Here is a 16887-nt window from a genome sequence, read left to right as displayed (position 1 = left end):
TATTAACTCATTTGCTCCCAAAAACTTGTGTTCTAATTTAAATGTTGCCATTATCCCAAAAGCGTATTTATACGTTGTTTATGTTGTTTTTATGCTAGAGCATACAGAAGGCTTTGAAGAGGTTGCTTAAAGCAATGGTAGTCATTACAAAAAACGGCCAGCAGGTGGCAGCAGAGTATAAGACATCAACCAGGGCCCTGTTGCAACAAGTTCTTTTCCCCAGTGTTTTCAACAGGTTTTTGAATAATGATGAAACTTAGCTATATTCTAATGCTAATTGCTGCAAAACGGAAACAGATAAAAAATATATTTTTGTTGCTAATGAAAGAAAGAGACTCTAATCTTTCTTTTGGTAGGTTCCATGTTTTTATAGCAATAGAACACAATATTCTGTGGGCCTTGCAAAATCAGTCAAAATCCAGTAAAACAGCCGGGAGCAAAGGGTATTGCGTCAGTCAAAATGGCTGCGAGGGAATGTGTTAATACTAATTGTGAGCTGTTTAAATGTATATATTTGCACCTTTTTTATTTTGAAATGACTAATTTAATCAATCTTGTTTGGTCCAAAAGGAACTTGATTTCTTAAAGTCTTTCAAAGAAATGTATTTGTCTTAATATTTTTAACGTTTAAACATTTGCTTTTGTACCAAAAAAACAAATGATTGAAATGAAATGAGTGATTGCAATTATTACCGAATTAATCGTGATGAATATTTTCTTCACAATCGAGCAGCCTAACTGCTCGTGTGTGTGTGTGTGCGCGTCATTATCACACAGAAAAGAAAGAGCCCACTTGATGTTCTAATCTATGTTCCTCTTCCTCATGTCCTGTTGCGTGTTCACCAGGGAGGTGAAACTAAACGGCGAGATTTTGTACCCTCACAGGAGCTGTCAGTCATAAAGATTAGAGAGGAAATCCGTCAGTCGGACGACGCGTTGAGTGTTTATGGGGTTTGAACTCCAGAGAGCTCACCTGTGGGCCACTTGGCGACCACTCCTGATCTCATTAGAGCGACTCGGGACCACTCGAGGTGATGCCGGTTCAGCCCGCCTCTTCATAAAGAAGAGCGCTCATTAAAAATACCCGTTGCAATGGTTGGGCCACAGTAACAAGAACAGTCTGACCTAATTGGTCCTGTGCACGTATCATGTTTACACACTTTGCACTGTTATCCATAGTAGAATGCATATTAGTGGATCAGGTCGTTTGTGTTACACGAGGGAGGTCATACGTTCAACTCCAAATAACAACTAGGGGGGAAAAAAAATCCAGACTTCGTACTTTTTATTGCTGTTTTCCTTCAAATGTTGGCAAAATGATGTTTAGCGATGTGATGAAGCGTTCTTCGCATACGAGTTTCTGCAGACCTAATGGTGAGTGAAATGTCCCACTGAATAATAAACCTTGGAATCATTTTTTTTTTTGGGAGTGCAGCGGATGCATCCAGCTTTGTTTACTCCTCCACATCTGCTCCACTTCACTAATTAGCCGCTAATTGGGGCAGAGAAAGCGAACAGCTCACTCACGTCTCTGTCAGGCAGTTGACTGAGGAGTTCTAGGAACTAATGACGAACTGGTGAACTTATATGCCAAGTACACGCAAGAAAAAAAAAAACAGCTTGAAGCAGTTGTGGGTAGCTGTCAAATAAACAATAGGTAATTTTGGCCAATCATTCCAGAATTCTACGCAAACTGCATTCGGAACTGAACCTGCAGCAAATTTACACAACTACTGTAAAAAACATAGTAATAATTTTCATTCAGTCACGTTTGAAAATATGCCAACATTATAAAACATGAGTTAAATAACAATGGTGTAATGTTATGTCATTAGAGGAGCTCGCCAATTTTCCAAAAATGAAGTTGCGGAAAAAGCGTTAATTGTCTTATAGGTCAATATGATTACCTGAAGTCATAATGACAGAAGCAGATCGCAGCATGATGAAAAAAGCAAAGCGTGTCAGTCAACATTAAGTTGCATTCACGCGTGCGTGCACCTTGCAATAATGGATGAATATGAATGATGTCTGATGAAGAGAATGCTGACAGGAAGCGAGGGGGCTGTCGATTTGCGCCTTCCGGACTTTCCTGCTGATGTAAACCTCTATTACCAACATTCCCTGATAACAATATTTGAATAAGTTTAAAACTTGAAATCTGTGTGCCAGTTTTTTTTTGCTAAAAATAGAAATCCCTGCTAAATGGTTGTATTTTATTCAAGGCTGATAAGTTTTCATTATCTATGAAATTGTTTTAAGATGTAAAAAAATAATTAAATACTTAAAATTGCGTGCCATATACAAAATTCTTGTTGAATTTAATGCAAATGTAAATCACTCGTGGTCCTCAAAAATGGCTTGGCTTATTTTTAAAAATCGATGATCCTATTGATTATTCCATCAAATAATCCGCACTCCATAAAAAAAAAAAGTTTTATTTATTTTTATTTTCTTTTTTGTTAATCTACTAAGATTGAATGTGAGTTGAATTGAGTGGATATAACTACTCATTATTTATTCTGTACATATGCATTATTAAACACCAACAATATTAGCCTATGCTAAAGGTTAGCAATGGTGATTAGCATTAGCGCGCTAACGATTACATTTAAGGTAAACAAACACTAACCACCATTTAGTTCACACATACGTCATTACATATACACGATTTGAATTGAGTCAGAGTGGATGTAACTACTAATTGTTTATTATTTTCTGTGCACGAGCTTTATTAAACACCAACACAATTAGCCTATGCTAAATGGTTAGCAATGGCGATTAGCATTAGCATGCTAGCGACGGCCATTTAAGGTAAATAAAGACAAACTACTATTCAGTTCATGCATACATCATGATATAAACATTACACATGTAATAGTGTCTTAAAAACTCGGTCTTATTTGACTTTTTTCTTTCTTTCTTTTTTACCCTTTTGATGTTATTGTAATGAAGGACAATTCAACGCCATAAATAATACTATAAGTACGAACATAAAGTGAAGCTGCGAACCTTTGGACTGCTGAATTTTGCTGACGCCGCCCACTGTCCCTGAGATAATAGTTTACACGACATACTTCCTGACATGGGACAGCACTCGTTCCTGCAAGGAGGCGATTAGTGCTGTAATTGGCTCTCCGGGTTGCAGACGAGTACGGGGCTGGCTGGTTTTGACAAGTGCGCTCGTCCCCTCTCGGCGCCGGCTGCTTTGTCAGGAGTTAAATTGCATGGTTAATTCGGATGTTATTTACCCTGTAATTCATTAGTTTGGGCCGCCATTGGCGGCTCGCAGGCTGTAATTTCACGCTTGGCAATAAAAGATGTCTCATAATCTGCTTCATTTAGCAGCCAAAGAATTTAATGAAATTAACTGTGGCCCTAATTAAGACGGTGAATATTAAAGACCTGCTATCAAGGCTTTAACGAGGGTGACACTATCCGCATTTCGCCGGATCCGAAAAATATCATTTCCCTGTGAAAGGTTGTCACTGCTCGGAGCCATTTTGGCCGTGATGACATTTTTGTCACGCACACTCACCCCTGCAAATGAGATTTTGCAGGGGGCGTCGCTCCCATTTTAGTCGGAGGAATAATTAAAACATGGCGCTCAGGCGTCAATCAAAGAACATACTCATTACGCCTCATCTCCCGTTTTTGTTTGCCACGGGCTTGTCGCATGATGACCGTTGATGGCCCGAGGGTCTTCGTGTTTTATGTCTGCTAATACACTAAAACTAACTAACTGATGCAGTGAGCTTTTGGGTTTGTCATTCATTGCCCAGATAGGCAGTTTCTTTGGTCGGCTCACCTTGTCCTTTGGGGGAAGTGACCCTTTGTCAACTTCAATTTATCTTCAGAATCTGTTTTTAGAACAAACAAAAAATCCCAATGGTACAAAGTTTGTGAAAGTTTGATCCATTTTGTTGATCGCATATCAGCCGTCGTAACCATTTGGCCACGCTGCCTGCAATCTCGGCGCAAGCACACACGCGCCGTCTTGAAAGCATGATGGATGAGCTGCGATGGCCGGCGCGATAGAGGAGGCAGCGTCCGGCTCCCCTCCCACCCACTGTCACCCCCCCAGTCTGCTGTCTAAGGGTGACACCTCCAATTTAGCGTCCTGCTCTTGTGGGATTTCCGTGAACAAAAGGGCTGTGGCCCCTCACAGATCTGTCCGCTCTGTGGAAAGCGTGTCCTCCTCCGTCTCGCAGATTGAGCGCCTCTGTATCTCCTTTTGGATCACACTCGCGAGGGTCCATTGTGTGAGGAACATCGGGGCGATGGAGGGTTTAAATACTCTATTAGTTTATAGTAGACCAGGAAAGTTCATTTTACGGTTTCACACAAAAGAGGCTTGGTGGTGAGCTTACGTGATGTGATGTTTTGCTTAAGGGGCCGCTTGGTAGATGGGGTAAAAAAAGCATTACTGCAGATTGCAGAGCAAAATAATTGTGGAGTTCGAGACAGGTTGTTGGAGAGATGCTAATTGGTCCCCTGAAGAATCTCTCAAGATGCCTTTTTGCTAGGTGCCAACAACATTGCATAGCCATCTCACCCTGTGGCTCTTTGTTTATTTAGTACAGTTTAAAAAGAGTTCAAGGAGGAAATGAGTCCCGTACAAGCCGAATGAAGGGCATGTACGGGATTCCACTCCATGATCTAAGGGTCATATCAAATGAAAATATTGCCGGATGGCAGTAAAAACATAAAGACAAAATTAATTCAATAGAGAAGAGGAATATACAGATTATGCAAGGTACGCAATGTCCATAGTTGAGATTTCCTAGCAATTGGTGGGAAAGGGAAATGTAAAATAGTTACGACAACTCAGGATCAGATTAAATGTAGCTCCAGTAATTTTTTAATCTTTTGAAATTCATTTTAAAAATCTATTCTGGATTATCAGTAGGTTGCTCAAATATGCCAAAAAGGTTGCAGCCAAAACAATATCACAATAATTCATGAATTAATTGTGATACAGGGTTACATGAGCAATAGATGGACCAGGCGATAAAGATTTTTTTCAAAATACCAAGCATTTTCATTGTGCGTGTGAATAGTTTGACATGTTTTTCCAGTTCAGAGTTGTCCACAACAACAACCAAATATTTGGTATAAGGTACTTGAGAAATGTCAGTTCCATTGATTAATATTTTGGCTCGTTCTTTTAGATGGGATTTATTCTTACCACAAAATATCAAGTAGTTACATTTTTTTCATCATAACCATTTTGACGGAAGCAGCCCCCTTTGCTCCCGGCTGTTTTACTGGATTTTGACTCATTTTGCAAGGCCCACAAAATTGCTATAAAAACATTGAACCTACAAAAGTATATTTCTATCTGTTTCCGTTCTGCAGAAATTAGCATTAGAATATAAGTTTCATAATTATTCACAAATCTGTTTAAAACAGTGGGGAAAAGAGCCTTTTTGCAAAATGGCCCTGGTTGATCTCATACTCTGCTGTCACCTGCTGGCCGTTTTTGTAACTGCCATTTCTTCAACCATTCTCTTCAGTTGAGAGGCTGCATCAAAGCCTTCAGTATGCTCTATCATAGAAAAACGGTTTAAAAAAAAAAAGGTATGAATATACGTTTTTGGGACCATGGCAATATTAAAAATAGAACATATTGATACGTTTTTGGGAGCAAATGAGTTGAGGGTTAGTTTATTGATCTGAATCCAGTTAAAAGCAGCTGCTAATTCTCTATTTACAAATACAGTCAGAGATTTAATGTCATCACCAACAGCTAGTAAACTGTTATCATCCGCAAATAATAATGAAAGAACATTACTGTGAGACGTTGGCAAATCATTAATATACTGTAAATTAAAAATAGTAAAGGGCCCAAGAATGAGCCCTGAGGTACCCCAGACTGAATTCTACAATTGTTTGATGAAACGTCATTCAAATAAGCAAATTGCGCCCTTGTTAAGGCTAGGCTAGATTTCATTCTATCTTGTGTAAGACATGCAATATCCATAGTGGGATATACAGTAAAGTAAAATGAAATATCTTCATCCCTTCACATTTAAAAACATTCCAACCAACATATTGTTGTTAAAGTCAAAGCTGCATTCAAGAAACCTGGAATGGAGCAAAAATAAATAAATATGAGTGACCATTTAATACAACATGAAATGAAAAAGTTATTCCATTGTCCATTGTGGGGTTTTCAACACAAGGGTCATAACAATATCTAGAATAACCTTTTATTCTGCATCTATATGTGCCTTGACATTGGAACAATGTTAAACTGCTGCACTACAGAAACGTGCTTGATTATTTAGACCCGATTCTGGGAGCACAAAGTCGAACACCAAATTTGTGACTTCCCAGTTTTCTAGAACACAGCACAGGCCTATTCAACATCTTTGTCTGACACGTGTCGTGACTGCTGCACGACCCCCAGGTACGAGCCCGATGTGTCATCTAATGAATGACCTCATCTCTCAGCTTCCCGTCAACAAGCGACCTTTCCTAAGCACTACTTCTTGTCGGTCTTTATTCACAGTCCAGCTTCCTCTACCTGAGCTTTAACTGTGACGCTCGCCAGCGCCTTTGGACATTTTTGGACGCTTAACAAATGACATCATCTCCCCATCAACCTGGCCTCCCCCACCTCCCCCCCAGCTATCGACCTTTTCCTAAGCACTAGGCCACAATACTTCATGGGGCGGGGAAGTGCCAAGTGAGTATATCTGAGGACATATTTATTTCCCCACACGGAGACCTTGTGTGCCGTCATGACGGGCTGCCCGCTCCTGAAGGCGAATCGTGCCGTGTGTGTCACCCAGCCGGCAGACGTTCTTAACGAAACATATTAGCCATCAGCGTTGAGTTTCGCCGCACCATCATGCAAAGTGATCGCGTGGCGTGCACAGGAAGGATGACTCAAATTAATCAGCGGATGTCTCCTGTCCCAAAAAGTCTGTCGGACAGACCGGCGTGAGGAATGTTAGCAGTGAAGCACCCACCCCATCTCACTACAGTTTTGTACCCCTGAGTACTTCTTTGCTAGTGAATGTTATGTACGAGGTGTATCCAAAAAGTTGGCTTGATATTAGCAAAGCATCTGTGACCCAACTGCTAGCACTTTCTGCACATCAAATTGAGTTTTGTGCGCCACAGAGGACCCCGCTTGTTCATTCTACTTGCTCTTCATTTGGAGACAGCGGAATCACTCGAAATGTGGAAACACAGCAGTGACTAGATAAACCATTCCTAGCTAAATGGGCACAATTCACACACAGGCAAATAAGATCCTGTTGTCCACTTATCAGCGCTAATCGCTCACCTATCTGTATGGGTTGTTATAAGGATGTAAACATTGGTCCTTACGCTGATGATGCAGAATAAAAGTGTGTACATGGGGGGGGGGGGGGGGGTGAGGTGTGGGGGACAACATACAGTGGCATTTAAATAATTGTGCGGGGGAAGAGACTGATTCAGATCACAGTAGACTTGACTAGTGAGAATTTTGCAGACATCCACAAAAGTGGCAACGGACATCTCTAGAAATCCTAATTCGAATCACCTCCCAATTTGGTTTGGATCCATCTTGCCTAAATGGGGTTTTGTGGGCAGTGTTTCTGCAGATCATTAGCTCATTTGCTCCCAAAAACATATAAATACGTTCTATTTTAAATATTACCATGCCCCCAAAGATATTTATACGTTGTTTATGTGTTTTTTTTTATCCTATAGTATACATAAGGCTTTGATGTAGCCTCTGAACTGAAGAGAACGCTTGCAGCAATGGTAGTTATTACAAAAACGGCCAGCAGGTGGTAGCAGAGTATAAGATATCAACCAGGGCCATGTTGCAACAAGCTGTTTTCCCCACAGTTTGAAACAGATTTGTGAATAATGATTAAACTTAGCTTTATTCTAATGCTAATTGCTGCAAAACAGAAACAGATAAAAATATCATTTTTTCCTGATGAAAGAAGAAACTCTAATCTTTCTTTTGGTAGCTTCCATGTTTTTATAGCAATAGAACACAATATTCTGTGGGCCTTGCAAAATCAGTCAAAATCCAGTAAAACATCCGCGAGTGAAGTGGATTGCTTCATTGATATGATGTCCAGAGACATTAAAAACCTAAATACAATTGATGTTTAAAAAAACAAAAACATTATTGATCATGCTTTATTTTACATACATTTTGCAGAAGAGTCACTATAACACAATTTAGCAATAATATATGTGATCAAATTTGTGGTTGTAATTTACAATTAATAAAATGTCCGGAGTCCACGAGTTGCTGCCTTTATGTTCCAAATACTAATTGTTTTAAATTTAAAAAGAAAAATGTGCTGTTTCTGTCACCAATGCCCAGCATGAAACACTAATACCATCTAGAAGAAGAAAAACTACCCCAACACAAATTCATGACTCAATGATTCACACTCTTTTTAACTGTGAAGTGTATCTTTTAAACTTCAAATAACCGTGTGAATTACTGCATAAACGGACTAAAATATACAACCACATTTGTATTTGTTAACCATATTTGTCCACTTTTATTTTAGTTAAAAGGAGTATGAGAAAAGTGGACCTGCTTCTGTCACTTTAGTTTGAAATGAATGGCTCCGCTGTTATGTGAGGATGTGGTGTTTCTCCTATGATTTCACTGCAAATGTTCGGTCAGCCTGGGCCTGGTGCTCCTTCATCCCGTAACCACTGGTTGTCTTCATTCAATTCATTTCATCAAACACTATTTGTCTTAATCAAAGCTGAGCCTTGAAAGCAGCGCCGAGTGTGCTTCTTGCCCGTCCGTCTCAGCCGCCGGCCTCCTCCCTCCCTCACTCGTCCCCTCCTTCCTGGGTGTTGCCGCCGCATGCCCCCTCCCTTTACGGCTGGACTCTATTAATATCCTGTGTCGGCGTGTTAATGTTGTTGAGGTCCAGTGGAGTGACACGCGTGGCAGCACGGCTTTAATTGCTAATCAGTGGACAGTTTTATCCGCTGCCGCCGCCTCCCATTACCCCCCCGTCACTCCTCCCCTCGCCATGCCGCTCTCCCCCGCCATCTACGCGACCTTCGTGCTCTCTCACCTAATGAATGGAGCACAAATGAAGTGTGGGCGGCGGTCGCCCGGCCTCGCTGCTCAGTCAGCCGCGGCTGATGCGCGTAGGAGCGGCGAGCAGCAGAGAAGCGGCGACGTTAACAAGCCCGAAGAGGGAAAAAGTCAGACAATTAAATGACGTTGGCAAATGTCGTAAGCTCGTTAAGGCGCTCGCGTACACTGAGACGGACAAATGCGTGATTATGCCACTAAATGCACTCAGACTCGTTAGTGAATGTTTTTGATTGAAGCGTTGTCTCTTGACGGGAACAACACGAGGCCGTCACTAACATGAATGGATTTACTCGACGTGTGTCATGCAGTATGCATCCTACACACCATGGAAGGTTTAACAAAATAATAATGAAATAAGGGACAGTGCACTTTGTGAATGTGACTTTCAGTATCTATATATCTTGTTTACTTTGTGTAAATACGGCAGATTGTAGTGTCGTGTAGCGTATGCCAATTTCTGTCCTTTGTCCCTTTGGAGCTGAACATAACGTTATATCGAAAAGATACGAGGCTCACTTATGGCATAGATGCGGAAAAAAAAGAATCTGAGCAAATTGACAGGTTGCTCGTGGTTTGTGTAGGAGCTGCTGTAGTTTCAGACACGCGTTAGCATCTCATGCTTGTCACATACACGGCATCGTCTGCTTTGACACGAAGTATTATTGTGTGCGCTTGTCTGCAGGGTATGCTGCTGAAGAGGAGCGGCAAGTCCCTCAACAAGGAGTGGAAGAAAAAGTACGTGACGCTGTGCGACAATGGGCTGCTCACCTACCACCCCAGTCTCCATGTAAGGATTATTCCTCTGTTTGCTTGATGATACGATGTTAAAAATGGCTTTGTTTATTGCTGTCGGTTGTGCACGCTTCCATATGCACATTACTGCTCATTGATAAGATGATACATTTCTCATTTGTAACACATTTGTTCACACTCTCTTTTAGTGATAGACCGATATGGTTTTTTTTTTTTTTCAGGGCTGATGCCTATTATTCGTAAGCAAGGAGGCCGATAACCGATATTTGGTGCCGATACTAGTTGCAATGAATGAGAAAATATCAGCATAAAAAAAGAAACGTTGTTGATATGCCATTAAGCATGTTTGTGAAAACAACTTTCTGCATTTTCAACATGACTTTTCATTTCAACATACAATGCACAGCTTTATTTTAGAATTCTAACAGGAAAGTAAATAGTTTTCTATAGTAAATAGTTTTCCAAAACGGAAATTTTAAACTTTCACCTTTTTTTGTTTTAATAAAAACAAAGTGCAATGAGTTCCCAGTGTCAGCAGCATCTCTTATAGTTAAGTAAAATTTTAAATAAATAGTTCTTTGAAATTAACCCAGTTTTAAATTGATCTCTTCAAATGGGATCTCACTGAGTGACGAATACTTATGAAATTTGGGGTTTTCTTTAGTAAAAGGCTTCAAAAGATCTTCGCAAATAGTGGAAATTTGTCTGTGCATGTTGAAAATGTATTTGAGACAAGTAAAAACTGCCAGTAAACATCTTTGCAATCTTTTGCAACATTTTACGAATCCTGATGAAAAGCTAAAAGTTCCAAAAGTTCATAAAGCCAGCTTTATCTGCCGTCAGATTTCTATAAAAGGCCAATGCAGAATTATTGTCAAAATGCCAAATATTGACACCGACAATCAGCCTGGCCAATAATTGGTCTATCCCTACTTTCTTGACATGTTTCACCTGTGACCAGGTCATGGTAATTTTTCCTAATTTCAGGACCCACAAGTGAATGAACATGATCTGCCAGCATAGTTTTTTTCTTCTGTCATTTGTGTGTGTGTGTGTGTGTGTGTGTGTGTGTGTGTGTGTGTGTGTGTGTGTGTGTGTGTGTGTGTGTGTGTGTGTGTGTGTGTGTGTGTGTGTGTGTGTGTGTGTGTGTGTGTGTGTGTGTGTGTGTGTGTGTGTGTTGTCTTGTGTCCCTTTGTTTAAACAAGTGAATGGGGTTACCCCTGTGACAGAACTATGGAGTCAAGGTGAAGCACGGGAGCCGAGTGGCTGTACCCTGAGGTCGTGGGTTTGATTCCTTCCGGCACGTTCTTCTGACACACTTGAGCAAAGCTTTGGCGTCCATCTGCGATGCAAACAGCTGATGCAGTAAATTGGTGCAAAAAGTCATCACTTAACACATGAGCACACGCAAAACGCCTCCAGCACAAAAACACTGGTTTTCCCGAGTAGCTCGCCGTCAATTAGCATGTTTGCAGAGGCTAATCGGATGAAACTCAATCAGCGCTGCTAATTGCCATACTATGTGCAAAGAAATCACATTAATGTCGCTAATTAAGTGGATGGAAATAACGCCGCCTTATTGGCCAAGGAAGTGTGAACCAACTATCGCCTTTGCCGTATTTCTGAGTCAACAAGCATCAGCCGAAGCGGCGACGGAGCGTTTGTCATGGGTCCTCACCTGTCGCCCTGCCCACGTCTCTTTCAACATCACACAAGTCATTTTTCCCAACAAAACAATTTTTTTCCCTCTTTTTCTCTCCTGTGACGTCTTCATCTATCACACTCTGTATGGATTCATGCTTTCATCTGTGTCAGCACATATATTCTCACACGCCTTGCTTTAAGCACATTTTTCTACTACCATACACTGTGGCCACCTGCTGTGGACGCATTCAGTCGATACACGTACGTCTCGGACACCTCGCTGTGAGACGACAACCGGGCCGATGATGAAAGCCGCCCCATGCAAATGGAGACTCAATTACCTCGGTCAATCTGTTAGAGGAATGCGCGTGTGTGTGCGTGTGTTCAGGCTTTACCCAGTGGGCTGCCGGCTCGATGGCTCTCCAGTGGCTTGTTAAGACGCCATCAAGAGCACTTGGCTTTGAATTGGCCTTTTGTCAGCCTGAACAAGAAAGGAAGTGTGTACGTGCGCGCTTGTGAGGATTAAAGGTTTAAAGCGGTCTAAGCGATAACAGAATTACGTATTAAACGTGGTTCAATTGATGAGCTTGAAGAATGCTATGAAAATAAGTCTAAGGGACATCAATTTTATTGAATATATTTTACAAAACATTTAGTCTACATTTAAGCTCTGAAGTGGGCAGCAGTTGCATCGTGTTTCTCATTGCCCACCCTCCTCACTGGGGATGTGAGGGTGCATTTAAGAAGTGCCCCTTATTCATCCAAAAACATTTGTGCCTACATCACAGCAGGTCCCATGATCAGTTGCAACAGTCGTCTTTTGTATCGGTGGTCCACTTGAGCCTATCCAAAGGGATTAGTGCGTCTTTGTTTGCCCCATCCTCCAGCAATTAATCTGAGTTTTTTTTGTGGTGGTTTTGCAGCACTGGGCATTTAAATACAAATTCAAGGGTCAATGTCGGGCTTATATATATATATATATATATATATATAAAGTTTTGCTTTTATTTTATCAGTTAACAACAGTAACCCTATTTCTCTTCTTGGAATTAATGTGAAAAACTTCTACCTTGAATCAGATAAAACGAAAAATATAACTTTTTTTTTTGCCAACTTTTTTTGAAGGGATTACATCACGGTATTTAACTATAGGCATATAATGATTCAATCTTACCTTTGACACCATGGCGATGTAATTTTTTATGAAATATCAGGTGTTTTGCTGGTTAATGTAAAACGCCCAATTCAGTAAAACCCCGCCTCTCCCTGTGTGGTTGCCGCGCCCCCTCTCGTCCGAGCCGGCTGCGGCCGGAGCGCTGCGTTCGAGCACTCCTCTGAATGGCCACGCAAGCCATCAATTCTTCAATTAACATTTGAAACAAAAGGGCTCCTTACCGCAAGAAATCGTAGTGGAGGAGGAGAGGGAAGTAGACGAAGTAGAAAAAAAGTCAACCCTGTGTGGGTCACGAACCAGGGACCTGCTGCTTACAGGGCGAGCACGCTAACCACGACACCATTCGTTCTATTAGGTACAACAGCGCAAATTTTACTTGTAGTTTACACAAGTGTCAGCCAGAACCTTTTCTGGGAATTTAAGACAACAAATTGTCATTGCAAATGTGAAGGATAATGGATTGCTTTGAATTCATTTGGACAGAATGTTTACTGATAAAGGCTACTTTTGCCACTATTCCATGGAGGTCTCAGAGAAAGTGGGCGTGCATTTAGTTTGCAGAGGCGGTGCGGGGGTGGGGGCGCACCTAATGACGTCATAAAGTGAGCACCCGCTCGTTTTCTCAGGTTGGGAGGGGCTGGTGCTTGGAGAGCAGAATGACCTAGAATTTCTCATAGAGGGGCGAATGGAGGAAAATGTTTTTGGTGAGGAATTAGCATTTTAACATGGCTAAAAGTTCCATAAAGTAGATTTTTCACACCCTTTAAAAGCTAAACAGTGCTACTTTTGGCTTTTTATGCAGGAACCGAGGTCTGAGCTTGTCATCCCCTCCAACTGTCTGCTGATTTTACTAGTACAAGTACCGTTATACAAATGGGGGTGGCTATTTTGCTGTGACTGGCAATTTTCCTGTTTGCGTTATTTGATTGGCCAGTCCCCGGAGTAAGAAAATCGTGGCCTGCCGTAAGTTGGCTATTTTACCGTGATTAGACCGCTTCACCCCATTCTATAGATCTCCTTTCACTTTTCAATTTGTTTTGTCACAGGAAATAGGCTGTTATCAGCTTTACCAGCCCACTATACTACATTTCATAAGGATTTTATGTCGCAGATGCTCAAAGTTGCCGTAGATAGGCGTTACGGGCACGGCGAGTGAAAGTAAGCTTGTCTTTCATACCGACTAGGTAGACGTGACTTTAAAACTAAGTGCTTAAGGCGTGTCCGTCTTGACGAGATGGCGTATCGATGTTATAATTTTTTTCATCATCCACTACAAAACACTTGAATACATTTTTTTTAAATCAATACATCATCCAGCCCTATGTCAATGACACTTTTTGTAATCCCTTTCAGGACTATATGCAAAACGTCCACGGTAAAGAGATCGACCTGCTCAGGACCACGGTCAAGGTGCCGGGTAAACGGCCGCCGCGAGCCGTGTCCACCTGCGCCGTCATGCCCAGCCCCAAAACCAACGGCCTGACGAAGGACATGAGCAGCCTGCAGCTGGGGCACACGCCAGGTAAGGAGGAGGGGTGGGGTGGACAATTTGCAATTTGGCATCCTAGAGGATCAACATTTTCGTTTGGGACTGTCCTTGGAATCAATAAAGGTGATTAGAATGAAATACAGCAGGAATTGAGGCTGCTGATTAGCACCTGACAAAAGATGTCATAAAAGAGATGCACGTCTGTTTTTTACACACACACACACACACACACACACACATACACACGCACACATTCAAGGGGCCGAGCTAATAGCATGAATATTCAGTGAGGCGTACTAATTATTGTCATGAATATTAATGCAATCAGAGACGGAATCCACTCTGCCAGAACCAAGAAATGAGCTGCAGTCGGGTTATATGGATGTAATGGGGATGGGGGTGGGGGTACTATTACAGAGAACGGGAGGTCACTAGAAATGAGTGAGAGGTGAAAGGTCATGGGGGGAAACACCCAACTGTAGGACAAAGCAGCCTCTTAAGGCCTAGATACACAAATCCGACGTCAGGAGTCGGACAGCGTTGGGACGACGGCATGCGCCTTCTGATCTTTGTATAAATTATTGTCGTGAAGTCGGATCGAGTTGGAATAAGTCGGGGGGGGCGTTTCCAGCAAATTCGACATGTTGAATCGGCGGCGGGGGCATTTGATCACTGTGATTGGCGCACGGGGCAAGAAGAGCAAGTGACAACGCGGATAAACAGTACTCAACACAACTTTATGTTTTTTCAGGACAGCACACGTTAATATTAAAGTCCTCCATAAAGAGGATATGATCATATTTCGGCATAATTTCGTTTAAAAAGTCGTTTAAAAAGTCCTTATTGTATTTTGGAGGTCAGTAAATGACACAGCAAAGCACAGTGACAGTTTGGCCAACTTCAAAGAAGGTGGCTTCAAAGCTGTGATCGATGTGGTAAATAGACATCGTTTACATTTAAATTCGGCGGTCTCGAGGAAGCTCCTTCAGAAGCTGGAGGTCGGCACCGCGTCCAAAACGCGGAGCGCAGCACAGCTGAAGCTTTTAAGGTGAACCGGCGATCGGTAGCAGCCAGGAGTCGACAGGGTCCAGGATACGCCACAACCATCCAAACTTTTTGTCGTGCCCCTCTCACCAATATGAAACTTTAGTATATATGAGTACATCCATGCGTTCGGGAACGAGAAGGGGACGAAGCTTGTTCCAGCGCCTGTTTTCGCTTCACCAGCTGGCTGCCGCGTTTACGCCAGCGCCGCTGTCAACACCAATATGAGTTGTTTACGTTTTTATATCCTGCCCCCGTAAAGAGGTTGCCGGTTGGCTTTAGGAATAATGACTACCGCCGCCGATGGTACGGAGGGGAATTACTTCTCGCGCATGCGCTGTAGGTACGTAAAAGTCGGTGCGGTGTGTATTTACGTCATTCTACGCGACGTGCCGACGAGTCACATTTGGCCGTATTGGTGTATATAGGCCTTTAGGGCATTTTCACACTTTGTGCCATGTGCTTCAAACCTAACGTCCTACGTTTGGCTAGTGTGAAATTCTCATCAGTTCTGCTTCCCCCATCCTTGATCATCCAATCACAAATAATTGACGTGGAAGCCTCATAAAAGTCCCAAAATCTTTTACTATTACTATGTATACAGTATGTATGTTATTTCCTATATTGTGGCAAAGAACTGTTAATTTCAGTGTAATCAGGTTCAATTAGCCGTCTGCACATGTTGCCGCAAGAAGCGCTGCCTTCTGTAAATAGAAAGCGGTTGAACAAATAATTTATAATAATATAATAATTTAAGTCTCGTTTAAGAACAAAACAAGTCCATAATACTTTCTGTGAGGCACATGCATGGTGCAGCGCAGATGTCATATCATTAAGTCGGGTCCTCCTCTTGTCCGTTTATTAATGGTAACTGCCAACTTGGACGGAACTAAACAAAATGAGTAAAAATAATCCACTCTGCAAAGTCAGAGTAGTAAAGCGTTAAAGTAGTCAGTCAGAATAATAAACACACATAATGAAGGTTGGGAAATAGCAATAGTTTGTTGATGCAGAGATTTGATCAGAAAACCATTTTCTGTCTTGACAGGTTTGGTAAGCAGCAGCTCGTCAGTATCTCAGATGGCGAGCGGCATAAGCCTGGTGTCATTTAACAGCCGCGGCTCGGACGGCATGGGCGGGCATCAGCGCTCATATTCCGTCTCCAGTGCAGACCAGTGGACCGACGCCACCATCATCGCCAACTCTGGAATCGGCACTGGTAACTACAGCGCACTGCGTGATTGGATGCTATCATAGCAAGCTCACGGGTGCTTACAGCAAAGATCTGCCATCTCTAGTGCTACTCGACTTACAAGTATCATTTGTTCCTTATTATCAAATCAATTCTCCATCCATTCATTTTAGCGTTGGCATTTTAGCCTTTATAGGCCGGAGCCTACCGCAGTTGACTTTGGTCCAGATGTGTGCTACACCCTGGACTGTTCAATAGCCAATCTCAGTGCACGTACGCACATATTAACAACCGTTCACACTAAAATTTACACGCGGAAGAAATGTATTAACTCATTCACTGGCAGCCATTTTCACTGAAGCAACCGCCTTCGCTCCCAGCTGCTTTGCTGGATTTTGACTGATTTTGCAAGTCCCGCAGAATATTGTGTTATATTGCTATAAAAACATGTAACCTACCAAAAGAAGAAATATTAGTCTCTTCTTTCATCAAGATTTTTTTTTTATATT

General features: G+C 41.9%; 1 protein-coding gene across 3 annotated transcripts in view; it reads left to right on the top strand.

Moving 5' to 3' along the window:
• Positions 1–16887, top strand: part of agap1 (ArfGAP with GTPase domain, ankyrin repeat and PH domain 1) — an 86308-nt gene that overhangs the window by 39958 nt on the left and 29463 nt on the right. For all 3 annotated transcript variants that reach the window (XM_086067891.1, XM_086067890.1, XM_086067889.1), the window contains 3 exons: positions 9765–9869; positions 14007–14175; positions 16235–16405. In XM_086067891.1, the coding sequence (XP_085924017.1) occupies positions 9765–9869; positions 14007–14175; positions 16235–16405 (445 nt within the window). The remainder of the gene's footprint in view (positions 1–9764; positions 9870–14006; positions 14176–16234; positions 16406–16887) is intronic.

The sequence above is a fragment of the Leptonotus elevatus genome, chromosome 2, assembly GCF_054856555.1.
Source record: "Leptonotus elevatus isolate MCC_2025b chromosome 2, RoL_Lele_1.0, whole genome shotgun sequence".
Taxonomy (NCBI): Eukaryota; Metazoa; Chordata; class Actinopteri; order Syngnathiformes; family Syngnathidae; genus Leptonotus; species Leptonotus elevatus.
Note: the sequence above shows the minus strand (reverse complement) of the source record. Positions and strands in the feature narration are given on the sequence as shown.